Source organism: Ylistrum balloti, unplaced genomic scaffold, assembly GCF_031769215.1.
Source record: "Ylistrum balloti isolate Yb309-2 unplaced genomic scaffold, AGI_CSIRO_Ybal_v1 Utg370206, whole genome shotgun sequence".
NCBI lineage: Eukaryota > Metazoa > Mollusca > Bivalvia > Pectinida > Pectinidae > Ylistrum > Ylistrum balloti.
Genome location: NW_026782178.1, coordinates 87,896 through 115,631, shown reverse-complemented (window position 1 = coordinate 115,631; position 27,736 = coordinate 87,896). Strand labels below are relative to the sequence as shown.

The 27,736-nt window shown below is 33.2% G+C and overlaps 1 protein-coding gene across 1 annotated transcript; it reads right to left on the bottom strand.

The window, feature by feature from the left end:
- Positions 1-3,049: 3,049 nt before the first annotated feature.
- Positions 3,050-27,736, bottom strand: LOC132551556 (mitochondrial Rho GTPase 1-like). The gene is made up of 21 exons (XM_060215709.1): positions 27,435-27,736; positions 26,339-26,397; positions 25,740-25,821; positions 25,326-25,369; positions 25,019-25,072; positions 24,429-24,539; positions 23,899-23,949; positions 23,561-23,662; positions 22,408-22,449; positions 22,097-22,153; positions 21,750-21,858; positions 19,982-20,102; positions 19,387-19,471; positions 18,999-19,144; positions 18,378-18,472; positions 17,221-17,312; positions 14,435-14,557; positions 13,522-13,647; positions 13,096-13,292; positions 9,808-9,876; positions 3,050-7,464 (listed from the first exon to the last, which is right to left on the bottom strand). Exons 1-21 carry the CDS (start codon positions 27,475-27,477, stop codon positions 7,347-7,349), a joined length of 1,926 nt encoding a protein of 641 aa, XP_060071692.1. The 5' UTR covers positions 27,478-27,736; the 3' UTR covers positions 3,050-7,346.

Here is a 27,736-nt window from a genome sequence, read left to right as displayed (position 1 = left end):
CCACAAGGCAAACTTTACAAAATATGTGTTTGAACCTTGTCAATCTGGTCCATTGAAACTTAAAATTTGGAATTCTCCTCGCATTTTTTAAACAAATTTCTGAAATAGAATCTGCTCTTGTTAAACTGAAAAATGACAATATTGTAAATTAATATGTTTAGATTGGATTAAATCAATTTGTAGAGGAAGAAAATCAGTTAAGATTTTTTCTTTTTTGTGAATATAATAGTAAAGCTGTTGGTCAAATTTATATAAGCAGTTCTTTTATCATACACATTGACCAGGTATGTGGTCATAGAATATAGTGTTACCTATCCAACAGACAATGAATCAAAGAGTTCTCTAAAATTGTTCCAAGCACTTGTTGCTGTTTAGTTTATTCGAAAAACTTTATACAGTACCCAAAGTGTCTTGGTCAACAAGGTATGTAATATGATCACCTTTATGGTTTGATAAGACAACATGAAAACACTGAACTTTTAAGGCACATTGAATATTTTCATGCAATTTATTGTTCAGTTAAATGACTTAATGAGAAAAATGGCTTGTAACAGTCAGCAGCTATATACCTAGGTACATTTTCTACATTGTTGAGTTTTATTAATTTTAAGACTACTTATTGGAAGTGCTAGAAACCAGAACCTTTGTTCCAACAAATTTATATAATGTTTTTTTTCTTTAACTACTTTAAATGACTTTTATAATTTGTTTACACTTAACATACATGTACTTACAGATTTAGACCACAGAACTCGATGTTATAGAAACATATCAAGTTTTTTTCCTCCAAAAATGTGTTTTATTACATTCCTCAAACTTATCGTATGTATGTTTTTGATGCACACATGAACTTTCCTTCTTGGTTGTGATCTATTCCTAAATTGACGATATTTAAAGGGTCCAATTAGATTTTTAATTGTTAAATTTATAGCAAGCAAATTTCCATACCTATAACATTCACAAGTTAATATGTAAATAACTAGAAAGAAATAATGGTTGTAGCATACCAGTTGTATATACATGTTATTGTTTGGTAGAACAATATTTCCATTTGTAAATTTACATGCAATCAGCAGCAATCTTAATTTTCATATTCACGTTTTGTAAAAAAGAAATTAAAATAAAATTTTTGTAATGTACATGTTTTAATTTCATAATTAAATCAGTGTATTTCTTTATCAGGAAAATCAGCAAACTCATGGACATTGATGCTCCTTGAGAAGTCACTGGCACATGCATTCAAATCACCTCTTGAAGCCCATCATCCTCTGAGGGTGGGCTGTTCCAATCACCCTTCATCTGTCTGTTTGTCCACCGGTCTGTCTTGTTATCGCTATTTCTGGAGAAGTGCTGTATAGATCTTTATGAAATTACCTGTGAGTTCCTAATTGTGCAGCACCCCATTTTGGGACTGATTTGAAAACAACATCGCTGTCATTTCAAGCTGATCTTGGATTTTGATAGTAATAGCTTGTTATCACTTTTTCTGGAGAAGTAATCAATGAATCTTTCGCAAATTTCATTTGTAGATTCACCTTGTTCCTTAGTTGTGCATAGTCTATTTTGAGACAAAAATTAAATGTCTGACAGGCAGCTGTCCTGGATTTTGACAATGAAATTTTGTTATTGCAAACATTTCTAAGTTAAAAGTACGCTTCTTAATAATGCCTACAGATCAAGTTCCCACCCATGTGATTGCTCTGTCCTTGCCCACTATATTTGACTTCTTCCCTGCCATGTGTTTACCTTGTCCACACACTGTATATATTTGGCTTGTTCATGTATTTGTCATGTCATCATCAGCAATATTGGACCTGTTACCTGCAACATTTGTCCTGTCCTCACCCACTGTATATTGGACCTGTTCCCACCAACACATGGGCTGTCCTTACCAACCTTTTCTTTGAACTGTTCCCACCAACACTCGAGCTGTCCTCACCCATTGTATAATGGGCCTGTTCCCAAACACATTTGTCCTGTCCTCACCCACTGTATAATGGGCCCGTTCCAAAACACATTTGTCCTGTCATCACCCACTGTATAATGGGCCCGTTCCAAAACACATTTGTCTTGTCCTCACCCACTGTATAATGGGCCCGTTCCAAAACACATTTGTCCTGTCCTCACCCACTGTATAATGGGCCCGTTCCAAAACACATTTGTCCTGTCCTCACCCACTGTATAATGGGCCTGTTCCAAAACACATTTGTCCTGTCCTCACCCACTGTATAATGGGCCCGTTCCAAAACACATTTGTCCTGTCCTCACCCACTGTATAATGGGCCTGTTCCAAAACACATTTGTCCTGTCCTCACCCACTGTATAATGGGCCTGTTCCAAAACACATTTGTCCTGTCCTCACCCACTGTATAATGGGCCCGTTCCAAAACACATTTGTCCTGTCATCACCCACTGTATTTGACCTGTTTTCATCCATATGCATGGCATGTAGCGTTAATTTTCCCAAAGTGACCTTTCCCTCTGAGTTATATTTATTACTATTACACATGCAGTAATTCAATAATGTTTCAGGATATTTGGACAATGTCTGGGAATCCACAGGCCTTGTTTTCAACAGAAGTATATGAAACTTGATCAACAGTTGCATGGTAATATTGCCGTTGCAATATCGTAATTCTGAGTGTGTAATCCACCTTGGCATATGGTGTGGTCTATTTCAATGAAACTCTTGCTTTTGTGAAGTAGGAAATATCACATCGGTTGGAGAATGTGGTAACAATATCCATTACACCCATAGTGGTGACTTATTAAAAGAATATATGATATGATAATTATAACAAATATGTTCTGAATATTTTTTAATTAACAAATAAATGTAATCGTGTAAACTCGAATCACGATCTTAAAACTATCAACGGTGTTGGTACATGAAAGGGTAATTTTGGAGATAGAAACATGGTTTTTTTGGGGGGTTTTGTTTTTTGTTTTTAAATTACAAATGACCTGAATGAGCAATATTTGTACTGCTAAACTATATTCTTGTGGTTACTAACCAGAGTCAGCATGTACACAAAACAAACTCCAGGTATAAATTTCAGACATGTACTGTATTTAAAAGAGGAATACTGTTGTATTTCATAATCTGTACAATCACAGTTTACTCCCAAAGCTATTCACATTACCTACACACATCTCTCACACTTCCATGACACACTTGTTCATTTACAATTCTTGCATCTCAACACACTCCCACGCTCTGTGTACAGGTCATCCATCATCCCAATAGTGTCTGATAAAGTCAGGTGACATCCACAAATATACGGAGAGGCAACCAGATGCCAAAATAATGAACTGTAGTTCTTAATATATTCACAGGGGCTAAACATAAATGTCTGAAACTGATAATACTATACCAATAATAGGTTAACTTCTGTAATTGTTATGAGAATAAGATGTAGCCTGAAAAACATCAATCAAATGGAAAAGATTTGATTACATTTCAACATCTGAGATAATTATCAATTTTGTGTTTTACAAGTAATCTTTTCAACTTGAGTAAAAAAGAAATTCCTGTGGTTGCAGTACATTTATACACCTAAAGTACATTGTGCATGTTAAACAACCATATACATTTGTAATTAGCACATTTTGATTTGAGTCTTTTACCCGAAATGTATAACTACCAGTATTTTCAATTTATCTAGTCCATGTGAGTAAACTGATAAAGCATTACACATTCACACACTGTATATCAATAAGCAAAAATGTAGGCTTCCATCAGAAAAAGTGCTTACCCAATTAAATTGAAATGAAATTCTTTACCATAACCAGCGACATAAAAAAGTGTAAACATATACCACAAACATATAGTTTGTGTTGCAAACCTTACGCGAATACCATTTAACAGAGTATTAAATGAAAAAGAAGAGTAGCTATTCTGGAGCAGTATATAAGCTATTGCCTTCGACTGGCTGCTGATGTGTTGTGGTATGTTGATTGTTGAGTATGTCAATAGGCTGGCCTGTAAAACATGTACTGGATGAGTATTTAAATATCAACACCTATCAAGTTACCTTATATTTATATAGGAACTGCTTTATGGATAAGTGATACAGGTGACATTGTATAAAACATCAAGCTATATTGCATGTATTAACTCTGTTACATTAAACACCGTCTCTGTATGGAGTCTAACTAAAGAAATGAACCATGTATGCAGTACTAATTGTTTACATGGACAGTATAAGTGTTATTATGGTAAACATGGACATTGTATGTGGTATAATGTATTATGATATACATGGACAGTGTATGTGGTGAAATGTATTACGATATACGTGGACAGTGTATATGGTGAAATGTATTATGATATACATGGACATTGTATATCTGAAAATCGTTCAGACAATATTAGTAAGAGGTAATATTGTTTGAATGGATGCAGCATGTACTGTGATAGCTACATTTGATTCAATGATACTGCATATTCTGAACATGCATACTGATGTTGAAGTTCATGCCCTGTTCTTTTATCACTTGACAATATCACCTTTGAAAAAAACCCATTTAAATGGATCAGCAGTTAATAAAAAATGTTTTAGGTAGTACAAAGGCCATACTTTCACATGTAATCAGAAAAAGATTTAAAAAAACCTTGTCAACACTTCTTTTCTTTCTGTCTATCAATAGACTAGTGAATCAAATATTGATTCAATGTTATCAGGCTTACTATGATGAATGAATTTTCTAGTAAATTCCTACTGGGCAAAATAAAATTTGTCACTAACACCTTAAAACATTCACATGTATAGCTATTATGTTAATATACAGTCTTTTATACAGTGGCTGAGCATTTAAAAAAATTTTAATTAACATCAAATCCATCAAGCAAATTTGGGATTCATTAATGCCTGAGCAAGGTTAATCATGATAATTCAAATATCAAAATGTCATTCTTACATAACACAAGATGAAAAGTAAAGATAATTTAGAAATTGAAAATTAACAGACATCATTTCTACTTTAAAATATTCAAGTATCAAAAAGTGCTTGGCATTTCATCAAGGTATTTTCTTTTCTTTTTTCTGTTTCTGTTGCAGTGGTAGTCTAAATCTGTATACAATCGTAGTATGGATTTGTTACTCTGGTCTTCTGGATCTGTTGTTATGGTAGCATGGATTTGTTACTATGGTCACCTGGAACTGTTATCCCAGAAGTGTGTATGTGTTACTATCAGTTTGGGTGCAGGATATTACTTCTTTGTTTTAGTAGATGCAAGTCTCGTTGCCCTCAATATCAACTTATACCAAAACAATTATTTTCCATGAAGTATTCATCAACACTGCCATGTAAACCATACCATCATTCAGTCAAATTCCAAGGACATGACAAAGAAATGATTTTTAGGTATTGAGGACTAGATTGCACACAGCATAATCACAAGTGACCCGTCAAGATTTACACATTGCCACATCTGTCTTAACCATTTTTACCTAAAAACAAGACTTTTTTCCCCTTTCCTATCTTTTTTGTTACAAAAAACATGTTAGTTTGATGTATAAGAATATCTTCATGGGAATCTATTATCACATATACTGGCAAAATTTGTATCTGTATTGCAAAAAGCAGCTCAATATGTGGATGTTCTGTTTCAAAATAAGAGTTTTATCAGCAGCATGATCAGAATCATTACACTGATACTGAATTCAAGTGTTTTCATTAGCGATGGGGAGATAATCAAACATGATGACAACAAAAATATCTAAATACTGATACAAATAAGTCTTAAACAATATGTAATCTAAATAGTCTTTAAGTTACCTATAACACAAGAATATGTATTTTATACTAACAAGTCACACACACATGCATGTCAAACATATCCAGCTGACAAAACAAACAAGGAGTATTACACATATCTGTGAATTGGTGACTTAGATCTTGGTTAATGTTATCTCACAAATCATAATATGCACTCACTTACATGACCAATATGTACATGAGCCAATGTCCTTCCCCACAGCTCATTTCACACTTTTAAAATCAACAAGGTCTTACTATATTTAAAGTCTGAATCCTACCAAGGGAGCATGTTTATAAACAAGTATAAACAAAAAAAAATGCTGATCTGGTAGATTGAAACCACTGGTTGATTTAGATATCTTATCAAACTATTTAACATATCACGCTAATTGTTTCAATGAGATATTCATACAAATGCGATTGTGTTTCATACTCTGATAAATGTAATGAAAACATCTCCATAGAGGTTTTGATATTGCTAATGACTCAACAAAAAAAATAATTCATCGTGATATAAATAGCTACTGATGGTAAACAAATGATGAATTATCTTTTCCAAGATTGCCTAACTTACACATGGATATGTTTACTTCTGTGAAAAGTCCCACATCACACAAAATTGGAGAAGAAGAGTTGAAATAACACAGATTCGATTGTGCTCATAGTACTATGAATGCAATAGATGCTCTGGGAATGCATTTCTCCTGTTGTGTGCAGTGGACATGTATATATAAATTAACAATTTTGAGTTCTACAAAACTGTGTTATTGTGTTATGAAGAGAAAAATATTTGTTTACACAATGGTTGAAATTTAAAATTTCTCTTATGTTCACTTTCCAGCTGACTGTATCAATTACAGAACAAATGCAATCTGACTGTATCAATTACAGAACAAATGCAATCTAACTTGATTGCCTTATCCACTATATGACTATTTATGATCTGTATCACATAAGTTTCCAACTTGTTCCCTATGAAAATAAATACATTTGGAAATTGTGCAAACTCCTATCAACTTATGGGAGTTCAATCCTTATTGCATATACAGGGCTGGTTATCCCTTTATATTCCCTCATGTACACCATAATTAAGATATAACGGTAACTTTCTAGGGACATATCTTCCATGTTGACAGGTTGAGCTGCTGCTAAGCTTAATCACGGTTTAAATCAGCTGAGTAGCTTTCAGCAGTACGTTCTAACAACACAGTTGATCACTCCAGTAGTCAGACATTCTCATTTCATACCTGAATATCAAAACCACATTCAGCGAAATGATGACGTTCAGATATTATCATTCAATACCATATCAAAGTCTGAAAACATTTAGATTTTCTCATTCAGTGTAAAATCAATGTCTGTATTTAGATATAAGATGTGTATACCTAAATATCAAATACATTTTTGTACATCAAGATACTTGAAATATCCATGCCAATTTTCTGTTCTGTCTAATTTTTCTGTGAACTCCATAATTTGCTGTTTGAAATACCCTTATAAACTTCCTCTTGTCCATTAAAGAGTGCTACAACAAGCACCTGCACATGTCCATAGACTATAAATATTAAAGTGTAAGATGATGACTAGGTGCTCCTTCGTAAAATCCTGTAGATCACAAAGCTCATGCCTGCCAGTACAGCCATACCGATCCCAACACGTAGATACACGTTCTCTTCTTTCATCACAACATCCTTCACATGACTGTAAACACACAAGTCAATAACACAACATTAATAGTCTACTCATAGATTAAAGGTTAAAACTATAGTCTTGCAATTTCTTTAATTTCTAAAACTTTTAGGATCTTGTGTGAAAAAGGAAATATAAAAGTAGATACAGAATTGAACTATATATATTTTCATAATTAAAACACTTATTGAAGAAAAACAAATGATTTATGATTTAATTCACCAAATCACATTTGCATTACAGAAGAAACTATATAAAGCATCCATACAGCAGAGATCACACATATATCTGTTTAAGGAGGTCACAAACAAGGAAAGTGGATCAATGAAGACACCAACAAGGGGATCATCCTTAAACCATTTTCATCCATGCAGGGAGATACCTTTTGTATTTTCTATTGAAGTAAATTGATCAAATGTGATAAAATATCATTCTAAGTACTAGTCTTCATTTGATCTTGGAATATGACCATTGTAAAAGCAGGCCTGTAACACTGTAACATGCTGTGAGGAATCTAATACACAGGCAGTGCTGTAACAAAACAGTCACAGGTAAAGCTTTTATCAATGATGTACCTGACAATGTATCATTAGTTCCCAGGTAAGAATTCAAAAATAACGAAAGCATTTTAAAGCATGATTTCTGAATGCAAAACAAAGTATCAACCACAAGCCAGTTATTCAATGAAGAAACAAATAATATATATACACTTTGTTTTGAATTTTTGACACATGTTACTATGAAAACAGAATTTTTCAGGTTTACCATCCAAATGTTCATTCTGTATTTTTAAAGAGGATAGCCTGTACATTGTCAGACAACAGAACCTGATAGTTTAGATGGGGTTTTCCATCATTATAATAGTATACCCGAATACAGTGTATGTAATACAATTAAATAGTATACCCGAATACAGTGTATGTAATACAATTAAATAGTATACCCGAATACAGTGTATGTAATACAATTAAATAGTATACCCGAATACAGTGTATGTAGTATACAGGAGTACTGTGTATATAATTAATAGTATACATGAGTACAGTGTATATAATTAATCAAATGTATGTGCATAGATTTACAGTACAGTACAAATATCCAAAGACATTAGTAATACAAAAAATACAAATAAAGGTGCCATGCTAGGTTCTAAGATTGCCATACATGCATCATAAATATTGTTTACTAGTACGACATATGTAATGATTATATACCAGGAAACTTCTATGCTTACATCACAACAGATACACACATGCATTCAACAAAGCTGAATCATATTGTGGACTTTCTACAGTAATCTTGTATTGAACTTGTTTTATCTATCAATCTTAATCCATTAATAATTTTTAAGTAGTGTAACCTTATCCTCATCCCATCCTTCCTAATTGACAAGTTATTGTGTACTAAAAAGGCAAATGATTATTAACCAAAAACCAGCTGAACACAGCAGACTAATGCATGCAATCAGCAGACCTTCACCTCAGGTCCAACTTAAGTTATTACACATACCACCCAGCCATACAGAAATTGGCCATGATAGGTGGTCTGCCACACATTGTGAACAAAGACAGATAAACCTGTACATGTATATCAGCCACAATATATAGGTAGATTGGACAATGATTAACACCTTTTGATCCTGCATCTCAGTTCTCAGTTTGGTCAGTCCTTTGTATAAGTTTTGATCCCCCAGTGTTTAGAATACTAACACGACAATTAATTATTTAATTGGATGAAATCTATTATCTAGGCTATAGCTGGTATACATGTATATGATGACAATAAAATACCACTATATAACTCCCCCAACCCCCGACCCCCAACCCCCACCCAACCCCCTCCCATCTCTCCCAATGGTACTTCGTACCAGACGCCTGAGTTAACAATTAATTGTAGATCTAGACTACCTTAAATTAGCTTCTGGACAGTATTCTCCATAAACATCAAATAACTACAGTCTAATTACATGTTATTCTGTGTTTCTTATTTCTTAGCTTATTTAGAAAGGAGGGTTTTAACATTTAATAAGGATTTGTAAATAAGGCATATGTCACTTTCATATGGCAATACATGTACATGTATTGCTTTCCACAAATTCAGACTTCAAAATTTCAAAATCATGTAAACATTACTGTTTTTGTTAATTGAGTCACATGATATTTACAAATAGAGAACACTGCCAATTAACATGTGTTAATATCTAATGAGTTTATTATTATGTAGAGCAATTTGATGTCCTAATCCAAGGATACAAGAAACACAACACCTGGTGATTACATAGCTGGCAGTAAGATGGGACAAGCAGGCATGCTATGTTAAACAAGTACAATATAAACACAAGGAACGATGGGGGACCTGAATTTCTCCTCCAGCCACAGTGGATTCTGCCGCACCAACAACATGTGCACCAGGCGCTTCAAATTGCTGCAAATAATCAAGGGGCAAGTCAAGTATACTAAACCTATACAGTACTGGAATAGTACGTCAGAGAAAACAGGATCTTTCTTACCAGCAAATACATTTCTAAAATTATTTCAACAGTTTATTTCCTTAAAACACTGATTCAACATTCCACAGTAATACCTACAAATGAAAAACTATTATCAGGTTTTGTTAAAATTATTAGATCTACTTCTTTTCAGTTTCCACTGCAACCAATTTTATAGACAAAAACATTAGTCAATAGGACTAGGATTTGACATCTGGCTTAGCCTAAGTAGGTCCTCTTCTTAAGATGACAACAGGTAGTAAGAAATATAGACATATAATATACATTGATGATATAACGACATAAGGGGAATTAACTCCTTGTTATACCTGTAAATAAATTAGCTAATTCATTTCCACTAAGGACATATCACTACCACTAGATCAAATGTAGTCTATGGATTAAAGTTAATGTTTTTTAAGTTCAATTTCAATATTTACTATTTTTCTGTCAATAGGAAGATAAAACAAAGATATTACAAAGATATAACAAAATCTGCACACACTACAAGTGATGAAATCTGCTGTTACATATACCAGATCATTAATTATACAGCGAAAGTGTGGACCAAATTGATATAATTACTATCTACTTGTTGTAGAACCAGAATTACAATGAAAGACAACCAAAATGTACTATAAACTACATATACTATATACTCAACTGTCAGGTTTATTAAGAAATATTGGAAGACCAGCTGGCATATACATAATTCACAATTAATTATACACAGAGCTACAGCTTATTTACAATATAATCTATACATATACTCATTGTAGAGCTGAAGTCCTTCAATAAATGGACTTGTAATGTCCAACAACTTTCACAGGCCAATTTATCTATATCTAGCTACACTGTCTGACAATTTATATCAACCACCTCCTGAAGCCTATACTGTTTATATCTAAATTATACTGTCAGACAATTTGTATCTAGCCTACATTGTGAGACAATCTGTATCTAAATTATACTGTCAGACAATTTATATCTAAATTATACTGTCAAACAATTTGTATCTAGCCTACATTGTGAGACAATCTGTATCTAAATTATACTGTCAGACAATTTGTATCTAGCCTACATTGTGAGACAATCTGTATCTAAATTATACTGTCAGACAATTTATATCTAATTTATACTGTCAGACAATTTATATCTAAATTATACTGTCAGACAATTTGTATCTAGCCTACATTGTGAGACAATCTGTATCTAAATTATACTGTCAGACAATTTGTATCTAGCCTACATTGTGAGACAATCTGTATCTAAATTATACTGTCAGACAATTTATATCTAATTTATACTGTCAGACAATTTATATCTAAATTATACTGTCAGACAATTTATATCTAAATTATACTGTCAGACAATTTATATCTAAATTATACTGTCAGACAATTTGTATCTAAATTATACTGTCAGACAATTTATATCTAAATTATACTGTCAGACAATTTGTATCTAAATTATACTGTCAGACAATTTATATCTAAATTATACTGTCAGACAATTTATATCTAAATTATACTGTCAGACAATTTGTATCTAAATTATACTGTCAGACAATTTATATCTAAATTACACTGTCAGACAATTTGTATCTAAATTATACTGTCTACATTGTCTTTTTTTGTGTAGATTTATTTTTGTCTATTTTATGAATACTCTTCATCAATAAGTTCATATGTCAACAGACTTAAAATGAGTATGGCTTTGTTTCTTTGTTTACATTTATTCATGAAATGATATGTCCATGAAATAGCAATTTTTTGAAAAATAAACACAGAAATTCAGTCTTGCAAAAATACCTTATTTTACAGTTACTGTACGGGACTTATCCTGCAATAAGTTCAGTACGCCAACAAGTTAATTCTGAACTAAGTCACGGGGTGGACTTGTAGCAGGACCAGGAAATAATATTTGTTTTCATTGCTATTGAACAGCAATAGACATGGGTGGGCTTATTATCAGGCATAGGCTTATTGTCAGATAATTACAGTGGTAGACTTACAAATGTGCTGCTACAACATCAATATCACTTCTGTTTTAGAGGCAAATAATTTTTATCCAATACATATATCAAACAGAGCCAGCAAAGTCGGATACAAAGTGAATAAAATGGAATGTAAATGAGAATAAAGGAAGGAAGTACTTTGTCATAAATTATAGAAGTTTTATCTCCTTACTTCTCAATGTCTCACAAACTATTTCCTAAAAATTATGTATCCATGATCTGTACAGTACATCATACCATAGAGTGGATAAATTTTCAGAGACTTTCCATGATTTCGACTTAAAAGATCAGAATTTTTTGCCAAAATGCCTTTTGTTAATGATTTGCCTTTATTAATTCTGTGTCTAATGTAATTACCACGAATCATAACTTCAACAATGGAATTACTCAAATATAAGCCCTTAAAAAGTATCCACCATATGCTTTGATATGTACATAAGATTTCCTTATGTTCTACTATACCGTGATACACATATTTATAAACATGTCTGTTTCTCTATCAGAAATAAACAATCCAACAATCCCATCAAAAAAACCATTTCTAAATAAAGTCATTACCATTAAAGAAAGGTGATAAACCAGACCAAAATGGGAGATATATTTATAATACACAAAAATACATTGAAAGCGATTCTATAAGGAATGATAAGCATTAACCATCTGACAATGAGAAATGAATATGACATTATGAAAAAGAAAGTGAAAATGAAATATAATGCAACAAAGGTTCCTGTCCTGGTGTCAAATCCTATCCAGTCATAACATACACCACCAAAACTCATATCCAACATTAAATTAAATAATCAAACATTTACATTGATGATTTTAGTCTACAAATAAGATGAATCAGTATATTGATGGAGTAGAAACCAATAGGTCTGATGAAAAATAAAAACAATCCTATTGGTAAGGTGTTAATTTCTTGGTTATGTTAGCAAATTTCTTCCCAACTTGCATAACATAATAATTTATACAAAAAACACTGAGTTGCATATAAACTGATAGTTTTTTTAAAAACAGTTATGTCTAGGACATCCTAAGCATTACCAAGGAGTGTGAAGGACAGAGCTGTTTGTGGTGTGACTACAATGTTATCACAGGATAGGAGTTGGACAGGAATATTTAGACCAATACATACGGGTAGGCAGCCATGGTTGCAAGCTTGATGTACACTTCACGATTCACTTTGTCAATGGCAGAAAAGCTCTGGGGTGGTGGAATCTTAAACTTGCTACAGAATTGGGCAGGTGTGAGCTCATAGTCTTGACGCACTGCTTGGTATTCCGTCTTGGCAGCCACTACCAGGGTGGGAATTCGGCTCTCTAGGAAGTGTTTCTGTCACAATAAAATAATTCTAGTGTTTCATTTCTTGAACTAGCTTATTCTTACTGGGTTTATGATTTTACAATCAACAGTTTTGGGGTTAAAACCCTTCAAATAGCTGATACTTCCTTCTTATTAAAAAAAAGTAAAAATTTTTTAATAAAGTCAGATGTGGCTGAATCTTTTTAACAATAAATGAAGATATGTAGCCAATTCATTATATATTAAATTCTTCACTTACCAGGTACATTCTAGCACAGAATTCAAAGCTACGAGGATTGGTAGAATCATACACTAAACACGCCACATCACAATTCATCTCTGTAGGGTTCAACATGTCACATACAGATACGTCAACTTCGTGTAGCTACAAAGAAAAAGAACTATCAACTAAGGACAATGTCAAATTAAACACTTCAGAATTTAAAAGCAAATGATTTTGAGAACAAAGGTTAAGAGTCAGTAGAAATCTCCTAACCACAGAATCCAAGAAGGGACCATTGGTATGTCTCTTATTAAACATTACTACTGAAGTGAATACCACAATATCTCCAATAATTTTTCCTTCCATTTAAATCTGTATGTCTATGTTAATAAAAAAATATTCTTTTTCCTGTACACTGTACACATACAATCTTTTCTAAACCTTTGTGTTTAACTTTATACTCTAATACAGGTAAAACACTGGAGACAAACTATTAAATCATTTGTCATGATATACAGGTATAACACTGCTGACAAACCGTTAAATCACCTGTCGTGGTATACAGGTATAACACTGCTGACAAACTATTAAATCACCTGTCGTGGTATACCGGTATAACACTGCTGACAAACTATTAAATCACCTGTCGTGGTATACAGGTATAACACTGCTGACAAACTGTTAAATCACCTGTCGTGGTATACAGGTATAACAGTGCTGACAAACTGTTAAATCACCTGTCGTGGTATACAGGTATAATAACATTGCTGACAAACTGTTAAATCACCTGTCGTGGTATACAGGTATAACACTGCTGACAAACTGTTAAATCACCTGTCGTGGTATACAGGTATAACACTGCTGACAAACTGTTAAATCACCTGTTGTGATATACAGGTGTTATACTGTAGATAAATGAATCACCTGTAATGATGTAGATGTTACTTACCAATAAATATTTTTCTTGTCCGTAAACTTGAACTGTATTAATAGTGAAACTGGACAAGTGCTCCTTATTTAGAGTTGCTATATATCTAAGATTTCTGCCTAAATGTCCTTGTAAGAATGTACTCTGAAATCAGAAAAAATCACCTCTATTTAAATGTATGTTCACTTTTTACATCTTGAAATTAAAATTTCACTGCTGAACTTCTAAAGAGTGTTTCTGCAATATTTCAACATGATCTGTATTGTGAATTGAAACTCAAAATATTTGAGCCTCCAATCTTAACTGTGCATTAAAGCAATAAATAGCATTAAGCCTTCAATTTATGATAGATAAAATGCTAACTTTGCCCATTTTACCTTGCCCACACAATCTGACAACAGATACAATACTAACCTTGCCCACACAATCTGACAACAGATACAATACTAACCTTGCCCACACAATCTGACAACAGATACAATATTTACCTTGCCCACACTCTGATGACAGATCCAATACTTACCTTGCCCACACTCTGATGACAGATACAATACTTATCTTGCCCACACTCTGATGACAGATACAATACTTACCTTGCCCACACAATCTGACAACAGATAAATTACTTACCTTGCCCACACTCTGATGACAGATACAATACTTACCTTGCCCACACAATCTGACAACAGATACAATACTAACCTTGCCCACACAATCTGATAACAGATACAATATTTACCTTGCCCACACTCTGATGACAGATCCAATACTTACCTTGCCCACACAATCTGACAACAGATACAATACTAACCTTGCCCACACAATCTGACAACAGATACAATATTTACCTTGCCCACACAATCTGACAACAGATACAATATTTACCTTGCCCACACTCTGATGACAGATACAATACTTACCTTGCCCACACTCTGATGACAGATACAATACTTATCTTGCCACACTCTGATGACAGATACAATACTTACCTTGCCCACACTCTGATGACAGATACAATACTTATCTTGCCCACACTCTGATGACAGATACAATACTTACCTTGCCCACACAATCTGACAACAGATAAATTACTTACCTTGCCCACACTCTGATGATAGATACAATATTTACCTTGCCCACACAATCTGACAACAGATACAATATTTACCTTGCCCACACTCTGATGACAGATCCAATACTAACCTTGCCCACACAATCTGACAACAGATACAATACTTACCTTGCCCACACAATCTGACAACAGATACAATATTTACCTTTCCCACACTCTGATGACAGATCCAATACTTACCTTGCCCACACAATCTGACAACAGATACAATACTAACCTTGCCCACACAATCTGACAACAAATACAATATTTACCTTGCCCACACTCTGATGACAGATCCAATACTTACCTTGCCCACACAATCTGACAACAGATACAATACTAACCTTGCCCACACAATCTGACAACAGATACAATATTTACCTTGCCCACACAATCTGACAACAGATACAATATTTACCTTGCCCTCACTCTGATGACAGATACAATACTTACCTTGCCCACACTCTGATGACAGATACAATACTTATCTTGCCACACTCTGATGACTGATACAATACTTACCTTGCCCACACTCTGATGACAGATACAATACTTATCTTGCCCACACTCTGATGACAGATACAATACTTACCTTGCCCACACAATCTGACAACAGATAAATTACTTACCTTGCCCACACTCTGATGACAGATACAATACTTACCTTGCCCACACAATCTGACAACAGATACAATATTTACCTTGCCCACACTCTGATGACAGATCCAATACTAACCTTGCCCACACAATCTGACAACAGATACAATATTTACCTTGCCCACACTCTGATGACCAATACACACCCACACAATCTGACAACAGATACAATATTTACCTTGCCCACACTCTGATGACAGATCCAATACTTACCTTGCCCACACAATCTGACAACAGATACAATATTTACCTTGCCCACACAATCTGACAACAGATACAATATTTACCTTGCCCACACTCTGATGACAGATACAATACTTACCTTGCCCACACTCTGATGACAGATACAATACTTACCTTGCCCACACAATCTGACAACAGATAAATTACTTACCTTGCCCACACAATCTGACACAATCTGACAACAGATACAATATTTACCTTGCCCACACTCTGATGACAGATACAATACTTACCTTGCCCACACTCTGATGACAGATACAATACTTACCTTGCCCACACAATCTGACAACAGATACAATATTTACCTTGCCCACACTCTGATGACAATCTGATGACAGATACAATACTTACTTACCTTGCCCACACACTCTGATCTGACAACAGATACAATATTTACCTTGCCCACACAATCTGACAACAGATAAAATATATTACCTTGCCCACACTCTGATGACAGATACAATACTTACCTTGCCCACACTCTGATGACAGATACAATACTTACCTTGCCCACACTCTGATGACAGATACAATACTTACCTTGCCCACACAATCTGACAACAGATAAATTACTTACCTTGCCCACACTCTGATGACAGATACAATACTTACCTTGCCCACACTCTGATGACAGATACAATACTTACCTTGCCCACACAATCTGACAACAGATAAATTACTTACCTTGCCCACACTCTGATGACAGATACAATACTTACCTTGCCCACACAATCTGACAACAGATACAATACTAACCTTGCCCACACAATCTGACAACAGATACAATACTTACCTTGCCCACACCCTTTGATCCTAGTACATAACATCTGAACACATTTCTGCTGGTTTGCTTTTTGTCTAAGTCTATTTTTTTGTCTCTGGTTACTGTAAAAACATAAATCAATAAATATCACAATATTCATGTAGGAAAAAATTGTTTGCTTATGTCATATTCATACTACGCAAATACAGTTCAACTTCCCCGCACGGATTCTTCTAAAAACATATCACTTCTGGAGAAAGATCAAAATGGTGATATATGCAATGCTATTCTCTTTATTAAGTAATAAAAAACTTTCGAATATGTTTTGGAATATTTTCTTCATGTTGTTAATGTCAACAGGTATAGAAGTTCTCAAACAACCAGAAGAAGATTAGTGTGATATTTCGATGACAGGGTCTGACTTAATTAACATCTGAAGACACGAAATCCCAACGGGACAAAAAATTCATTAGATCAAAACATTCTCAGTCTCAAATGAATAAATCTTGCAGATAATTCCACATGGCAAAATCATATCATTGATTGGGAAAATTAAAAAAATAGACATGCACAGTTGTTTCTTTTAGAAAAGTCAAATATTGCATACAGGTATCAGTTTCTTCCCTTTCCAAAAATATTTTTACTGTACAGAGATTTTCCTGTATTCATACATTTTCAGTGTAAATGCTGGAATGGTTAATGTTATGTACAAAATGGAATAGGTTCAATTATATGCAAACCCAGACAGATCAATTTATTTACTCTTACAAACCATACCCTCCCTAAACTGGTCAAATATTTATGTCCCATGCATGGTCGGTTTGAGTGAGCTTCACTGTATGTCATTCCATTTGAAATGTTTTGTAGTTTAATCTGTGATCAGTGTCACATCTACAATTTAGTGGTAGTATTTCTTAGAGAAAAAAAATCATGTTTCTCAAAAATCATAGATAAATTTCGGAGAAGTAGGTATTTACATTAAAAGTTTTCTAAAAAGCTAATAACATTATAATTAATTAATCAAATCTGAATTCTTACATCAAAGATTGTTTTTTTCATTAAATCTACATATTATACACTGCAAAGAATTTCTTTTAATTCAATCAATATATCTATTTACATTGAACCTCATAGCCTACCTTTTAATTCAATCAATATATCTATTTACACTGAACCCAATAGCCTACCTGTTATTGCAGAGATCTGACTCTCATGGTGATAATGGTAACCTAAATATGCTAAGTATTCCACCGTCCTAGGTACATCTAGTAGGGTAGTTAATCTGAAATAGATGTAAAAAAGATTGGAATACAAGTGAAACATGTATGTAATGATGGTATAAAGTATCTTTACATGCCCATAGCTGAGTGGTATCTATAAAGAACTAATTCTCAATATCAGTGGAAATATGACCTAAGAGATGCAAGATGGAAACATTTAGAAAGTTGATTTTAAATGAAGAGATTGTATATCCACTCTGTGACCAAAATATAGATCCAGTCAAGCCAAAATCAATTCGAACAAACTTTTGTTTCTACACAAAAGTTTTACTTCAATCAGAGTCTGGTGTTGAGAATTAACGAAGGATCCTAACTAGGTATTCACTGGGGCCTTATACCACATTTCAGAATCCCAGCCAGCTCTATCTTCCTGAGATAAATCAGCAAGGGAAAATGGCAAATTACAAAAAATTTACAAAAAATCTGATCTTTCACAAGGAATATAAAAGTCAAAATCAATAAGACTTATATCTCATCTGTAAGCTTGTGTCAGAAGGCTTTATTTACGCCTTTGCCACCTAAACTTACGCCCATTGAGCAAGGTAGCCCTGCAGGGTGATCCAGTTATTGTGGTTGGTACAAACAGTGTTGTTGACATCTGATCCCCATGGCATCACTGGACATGTACTAAAGAGATTCTGGAGCTCTGTGGGAGACAGGCAGCCATCTCGATCCTACAATCAATACAGATTACATTCTCAACAGTGCTCATCAATGCTATCAACCTTTCTTTAACACCAACTTAAACTTCTTTCAAGGTGGTTAAGAATTAAAGACTTTTATCTATTAACATCATGTTCACCCAGGTATTTAATTCATAGTTAAAACCTAACAATAAAAGAATCATAATAATTGAAAATCAATATTCTCAGCAAGCTTCTCAATAGTGTATAAGGTAAAGGTTGGCCACACTTACATCATCATACTTATCAAATATCATTTTGAGGAACTGTATTCCTTGTGTGGACAGTTCTGTTGTTGAGCCCAATGATGCCTGTACCCTGTAATACAACAGCATGTCACCATGAATTACGTGAAAATCAACATTAAACCTACAAAACAGTCTAATCTCTGAAATCTAAATAGAGTTCAATAGGGACATTTACCTTCCAAATCAAATTATTATAGAAAACTCTTAAATCATCCATATATCCATATAAACTTGAGTTGTGAACAGGTTGAATTTTTACTTGCTCTATGAAAACAAGACAATATTGCAAAGTTATCAAGCAATGTGCTCATATGACTTAAGTTATTATGCAGGAAATCAGCATTTCTTTAACATGTGAGACACTGAAGGCACTTCTGTCAATAAGCAGCAACTACCATCAATTCACAATATCAAGTAAAACTATCAGCACAACCGAACGACAAGTAAAGTTATCTGGACAACTTACTACAGGTAAAAGTACATGTATCTGAAAGCCAAATTCACCCTAAATCTGAAATAATTAAATCTTTGAGCAAGATATTTCTATGAAACACAGTTTTATGAATGTGCTATGTTTTACCTTGGTGAGAGGAACTCTTTGGAGAGCTGGACACCATCATCATACCCAAAGGACCTGAGAACAGTCCATGTTGTCTCATGACGACCTCGCTGTATAAAAAGTGTGTGGAGGAAGAGGAACCCTGGCAGACAAGAAATTCATTGTAAATAGTTATTATTTCACCAGTTACCTCAGTAACTGTCATCCTATTTCAAGGCCGCTTTTTATTTTCCTTTTTTTTTGTTTTTTTGTTTTTCTGAACTCCTTTGAATAGAGTCAAACTTCTATGAATCAAATTTTGATGATTCAAATGTTTTGCCAAGTCCTAATTTTAATTAATATGACTACCAACATACCTCTTTATGAATCAAAGTTTTATTAATCAAACTCTTTGATGTATAAAAATTTTCCACAGACAGTTAGCTTTAACACAGTCATTGATACCTTGTGATTTTACCAAACATTTACCTGTACTGTACATGTATTTTCGGCCAATGGCAGAATTTCCTACATTTCAAAAGAGTGCTACCTGTTAAAGGCCTTACGATAGTGCCCTCTTATTCATTTGTGTTACAAGGTTAATTAATGACTGGACACAAATTAAAGTTTGACTGCATACTTACAAGCTATGACATTTAATCAAAAAGATAATTGGACTATGTGTGATGTTCACCACGCTATTGTGGTAAAAGCCTCTAGTGAGGTCTATTTTACAAAAAGGTGAAAACATACCGTGGAAATCCTAACATTTTTATGACTATTTTTTCATTCTCAAAGCATCACTTTTTAGTTTTAAGCATAAATGCATGAGAAACATGTTGATTCCACTATCAATCTTGTGTTCTCCTATTGTGTCAGACAAGCCGAACTCAGAACATTGGCAAATACACTTGTAATTTTTACAACTCAAGATATGTGATGTTTGTTCTGTTGTTTCTGGACAGCATACTTATGATATTAATTTGCTTTCTTTGATATTAATATGTGTCCATAATGTTTATGTATTTCTCTCTAAATATTTACTGTAACTTGTGACATCTCATTTAATGCTGTGTTTTCTTTCTTTTGCATTTCATCCACAGCATACATATTCTGTTACATGAAAGCATGTATACACATTTACCTACTGAGAAAAATGTAAATGTAAGCATGCATTGTCAATTACTTGTTAATTTCTATCAAATTTATCTTTTTTATTTCATGATTGAAAATAATTTTTTTTATAGATCAGAAACATCTATCTTCATTTAAACTTGTGTCTTGGTATTTTTTGCACTTATTCAGTAGAAATGTGGTGTCATCAACTACAGTCATGAACAGAAAACATCAATGTAATGTACCACAAATGATTCAATGTCTGGATTTATCAAAGCTTTTTTGCTAGTCCCTTTAACCCCTTAACTTTGAAACATCAAAGCTTGACTGAATATAAAATTTCATCAGGCAAGTGTTGTTACAGAATAATTGAGGTATAACTGTAGCTGTATTTACGATGTCATACATTCGTAACTTATGAAAAGTTTTTATACATCAAAAAAGGCTAAAACAAATCTGTCTAAATGGCAAAAGGGCCATTCAATTAAAACATCTTTCCCGCCTCATGGACACAGATTTTGTTTAAGGGGTACCGCTGATAGAATTTAATCTATACTTTTCTTAGAAGAAATATGCAGATAAAAAAACATGGATAAAAGCGACTAATTTTGAAGTCCGGTGATGAAGTAGAAGTTATATTAAAATAGCTCTATAGAAAATGATTTTGAGCTAGACTACTACACCAGTATTATACCTTTGAGTGTGATGCCATTGTCTATAATACCATCAGTAATGTTTCTTCTCACTATAGACTTCACATCCTCTAACGCTTGAGGTTGCAGAGGAGCATTAAAACATTTTCTCTGTAATTATACAAAAAATATCTCATTAAGACATTCCTAACAAATACAGTATAGATCAAAATGGAAATAATTTAAACATGAAGTGGAAAAATTGCCAAAATTTATACTAAATTTGAAACTCATCGTAATGATATCATACAAGTTAATAATATTCTTTATGATGTAATGGCTGTCAACCTGATTCCTATGCCAAGTAAACATAGGTCAGTGTTCCCAGTATATCACTGTCAGTACTTACTTGGAATAAATGTACTTCATCATCTTTGAGTATGGAGTCGTTGTCAAGATCACATATCTGAAATTAAGTGACACATATTGTACAAAAGACAATATAATATTAAATAAAAGAACAGGAAACTGAACATTTTTTATCAGAAATGACATATTAGTAACACTGCACATCACTATCTTCATCATCACAGACCTTTATTTTTTAAAGTTTTCTTATCTGTATTAACTGGTGAAAGGATAAAATGATATTTAGGGAGCAAATAGGTTAGCTTAAGAATAAATATGAAGTGAATTAATTTCTGTTAGATGACATCATACCTTAAAAATTCTTGTAAGAGCCTTTTTGCATTGTGGCGTCAACTGCAAGAGCAAAATTGTAATCATTAACATTTTCAGTTCATCCGTCTTTTCCTAACTTTAAATGTTTGAAGTCATAACATTATATAAAAGCAAGCTAACAATACAAAATATACTCAACATATTGTGAATACTACAGGCAGCTATGAGATATAATCAGGTTTGAACCTTCTTCTCATCCCGAGAAGATATTGCTCTGATCAGAATGCACTGTGATGCAACTGAACTTTGTATAATCTCAACAGTTTACCTTATTAAGGATTGAATCTTGCTTATGTCGATTTCATGGGATGATGAATTGAGTTGGTTTGCTTCACAGTTCATGTTGAATTTGAAAGACCAACTCAATTCATCATCCTATGAAATCGACATAAGCAAGATTCAATCCTTATATTTCAATTCACACTTCTTTTTTCTATAGCATGGGAACTGACGCAATTTGTCTTCTACTTTCATTTTCATTTCTCGTCATCAGATCGTTTGAAGCCATACAAGAAAATAGTCCATCATTTGAAGACAGATTATTGTGACAGGTTGAAATATATTTCAGCGTGGTTACTTAATATTCTATTAAACTTAAATAAGAACAAAATTTAATATATTTTTCGACAACTTTAATGAAAATTTAAATAATACTGTGCAACAAAGACAGTATGCATTTTTTCCCGTAGAATAATAACGTGTAGACATGGTGCGCTGGTTGGCAAATGAAGCGGTGTCGGCCATTATTTTTACAGGCACCGAAGCGGAGAACTGACAAATATCAGGCTTCAGTCGCTTCACATCTTTTGAAACGTAAACTTCAAGTTATTTTTTTTTTTTTTAATTTTATTAATAGTTTTCAATAGTTTTAAAATTTTTATTTTGATGTTTTTAAATCTCATACTTGTGGTATATTGCCAGTCTAGTAGAAGTTGGGGAGTTATCTGCCCTTACCTAATATTGTATTCATACGCACTGGTCAAATTCATCGGTAAATGAAGCAGATCACATTTAGTAGTTTCATTGAGTCTGATTTGGGTAGAAATTGAAATATTTGAATTGACTTAAGAGGGGTTATTATTGACTTAAAGGGGTTATTCTGTATATCACATGGAATGCAGTACACATATACCTCTTTTTCCTCTGGGTTATAAACGGCCGCAGTAGGATGAAGCACAGCCTTTTGTGCATAGTAAAACATCTCACTTATATTCTTTAATGTCCTTGCTGAACACTGTAAAAGAAAATACAAATAGTTCATTTTAGTATCATCAGTGCTTAGAATTGTTTTAAAAAATCAATTGATAAAAATTAAGAACACACAAGAACCATATGCTGCGGAGAATGCTTTCAAGCTATTCTAGTATTGACTAGTTTAAATCACTGAAAACCTAGAACACATTGAATTAAATATTTGTACCAATCATGCAACATTGATAATTTCAAATAACAACCCTCTGAACATCTTACCTCTACACAAGTCTCCACTTCTGCGAAGTCATTCATGATAGGCATCATCGTCTGTAACAATATAACCATTATCATGATAAAACCGCAATAATAAAAGTCAAAATAAATTGTAATTCATATTTATTTCAATGAAAATACAGTAGGAAAACCACAAATATTTCACACAATTTTTTTTCTCTCAGAATACTCAAAAAATGAAATAAAGAAATGTTGCAGTAGCAAAGCACTTCCGATGTAAAAATGGTGGTAATGTTCTAGGCAGATCTACTGGTGAATTAAGCTGTGGTCCTTTCTAAATGAGAATATTTAAGAATGCCGGATATTTAACATCTCTAGAATAGTTTGCCCAGATTTACCTATGTATGTTTACAGGATCTGGGCTCTGAAACCCACCTGCAGAAATGATGAATATCTTTTCATTCTTTATTGTGTTTCATGATGTTTTTTTACTTTAATTCATCAGTAACTAACTTAAAATTCATTCTTTGATTTCATATTAATTTTCTTACTTTGATATGTCTGTTACATACCTCCATAGTGCTGAAGTCTAACAAATCTGTCTTGTTTCCCACCAAAATGACCGGAGTCCGATGCTCCTCCCCCAAACATCCACGTAAGTATGGCAACCAAAATGTGGTGATCTGTAAATAATTATCTCATAAACCTGATCACAGATTCAACAAAAGTAAAAATTTACAACAGACTGAACACTACAGCTTCTATTTACTTTAAGATGTAAGAAGTCTTTGTCTTACATGACTAGTTATCAACAACAATCTGGAATTTTATCATCAAATAAAACTCTTATCTATGAACTACAACTGTGTAATTACAACAGGTAATTAGATCCTTTGACAGACAAATAAACTAATTGCACAGAATTTCAAAAACATGTTTGTGTTTGATGATAAATATCTTCAGATATTGAATTTTTCTTTGAAGGCAGAATTATAATGGATACTGTTACATAGAGATCAGACTTAATACATGTTGTCAATCTGTTACAGTGAATTAATTGCTTTATCTTGAATTTATTATCTTTTAGAAGACATCGCAATACATATACCGAGCAAAGTAAGTGCCCGTTATTCAAATATCCTAGCTTAAAATGATCACTTACCCGTTCAATGGAATCTTCATCATCAACCGAGTATACAATACACACAACATTGGCCTGGAATACAAAACCATTCTCATTAAGATTTAAATCTCTTTTACCTCATGGTTAGCACACATATATCAATATGCTGTACAACCCTGAAAAGATAATGGCTTACACTGAAATGAGTTGTCTTTTCGTTCTGCTTATTCATTATACAACATCATAAATCATAAATATTAGCAAAATTCTGACTAAAAAAATCAGTTAAAGTTCATATTAAATTGATTTTACTTCATTAATAACCACAATTTTTTTTCAAGCATACCTTATCAAGCTCCTCCTGAAGTCTATCTTCATCTTGTTCTTGTGCTGAAAAAACAGACCAATAAAACATTAAGGTATTTACAAAACATTTTCTTCTGGTAAGCAAGTATACATAAATGTACAAATAGTATATGACAACCAGAGAAAAGGACAGATTACAACACTGAAACTTCACACACATATTCCTTAACACAAAAATCTATTTACAAACTACAATTATGTTATCATTCAGTCAAATGTACATTAACACTTAGACACCATTGATCTCGTTGGTTGTGTTCATTGGAATTGATGTATACATGTATAGATGTGCGGGGCCTACAAATACATCAACACTAATCACATATTGTAAGGCAATACATTTTAATATGTAGGCATTAAGTTACATTGAAAGCAAGCACTGATCCTGACTTACAACTGTAGTCGACAATATGAGTTGGTACTTTCTCTGGAGTAACATCAGCAGGTATTGTTATCTCCTCTGCTTTTGATGGTACCTATGTAGATAAATATATGTCATTCATAATATTATCTGCATCACATATCTTGACATCCTTATGACAATCTTTGTGTACCAGTAAATTTGATCGTTTCTGTTCTATTCATTCTTTATTTGTTGTATTCAGTCATTTTAGAGATTCATGTGGTAAAAAAAAATGTGCCGGGATGAACCAGGACCAAGGATAAAAACAAATTTGAACACTCTGCCATTCAGATCTAATGTTAGTGGGCTAAGATTCAATCTACATGTCTCTTTTTTGTCTTTAATTGATTTTATTCAATCTGACATCAAATCAGCTTCAAGTAGATGTCAGCTATAGATATCATGTTATATCAGGTACAATTATGAAAAAATATGTAGAAATATCATCCTTACATTTGTTTAGTTGCTTGTTCCATTGCATTGTCATAATCATAAAAAACATACATGATGTTATCATTTGATGACAAAGTTCTAAATAACATAATTCAGAGAAACATGATCACAATTTAATTATGTGTTTGAAGACTTACTTCTTCAGGAAATTCTTCACTGACCAGGGACAATATCAAAGATGTCTTCCCAACACCAGCTGCAATCATAAGATATTCATAAAACATTTGTTTTTTCATTTTCTTATAGCTTTCCATCATTTACCAGTATAGTATGATCTCAAGCAATATGATTTGTTTATGTAATGAAGTAATAAACAAAACCAAAGACTAAAGTCAAAATTTCTTAATTTTCCTAGATTTCTCTTTAGCTTTAACTTCAAAGCATACATCTTCACTTTAACAACAGATACATTCAAATAAATTTTGCAGTTGTAGCATTTGACCATTACATGGAATAAATTGTAGGTACCGTCTATTAGTGAATTAACCTGAACAATCTGTGTGTGTGTGGTTTTTTTTAAATGGAGTGAAATGCAGGTCCTATAATCTCTAGTTATGTTTTCTGACTAAATAACATTAAAACAATGTTCTTGTCATGGTAGGCGACAATAAATTTAAATTAGACATTAAAAAAATGTTCCATTGACACTCATGTACAAAATATGAATCATCATTTTCAGTTTTTCTGCCAAATTTTGCTTGAGTATCTGCCTGGTTAATTGTCTATAGAGGAGTATCATGTATTTCAAATATTAATGCAAAATTCTAGTTATTGTCGCACAATCTAGTCTGGGATAGGAATATGATATCAAAGAATAACTATAAGTTTAAGACAATGTTACTGCCTTTTGCTATTGTACCAGCCACAGAATTTTCTCATGTTGTTAACCCTACATGTTTTCGGTCCAGTCGAAATAGTCATAAGTAAGGCAGAATTCCAAATGAGGCAATGTGATTTTTTTTCAGATTTCTGTCCCCATCCCTATCAATTAACTCAGACAGGACCCCGAGGTTCAGAGACACTGAAACTACAACTTTCCTTTGTATCCCTTCAACTTATCAAATTCTTGTTACAAAACTTAACCCAGCTTAATTTAATTATGAAATAGACAGTTCACTACTTAGGTTTTTTTACAATATAATCAACATCTCTTCATAAAACTCATTGATTATATAACCCTAAATAGCGAATGAAGTGTAGGTTTATGTTGGCAAATTACACAGTCAAACTTACGATCTCCAACAAGGAGAATCCTGACGTCTCTCTTGCTGCTCATATTGCAGAAGGCCCAAGTCTTGGTTACTCCAAGAGAGCGTCTTCAACGTCTATAAATTTACTCTCTCATGATGATGAAAGCATGCCAGGAAAGGTCAAACTGAAGCTACATCACATGTCGAATTTTTCACATATTTAACTGCAAATGATATATCGAATACACTTCCTGCACAAATATACAACAAGCTCTTAAAATATTGTTTTTAAGCTCCAACTTAGTACTTATATGTCAAGAATTTCATCAATATTTTGCATATGCA

Excerpts from the sequence above, each read along its gene's own strand:
- LOC132551556 (XM_060215709.1), bottom strand. The coding sequence starts at position 27,477 with ATGAGCAGCAAGAGAGACGTCAGGATTCTCCTTGTTGGAGATC. Across the intron at positions 26,398-27,434 it reads GATTCTCCTTGTTGGAGATC|CTGGTGTTGGGAAGACATCT; the intron begins GTAAGTTTGACT and ends TTATGATTGCAG. Across the intron at positions 13,648-14,434 it reads GACAAGAAAAATATTTATTG|CTACACGAAGTTGACGTATC; the intron begins GTAAGTAACATC and ends TTTTCTTTGTAG.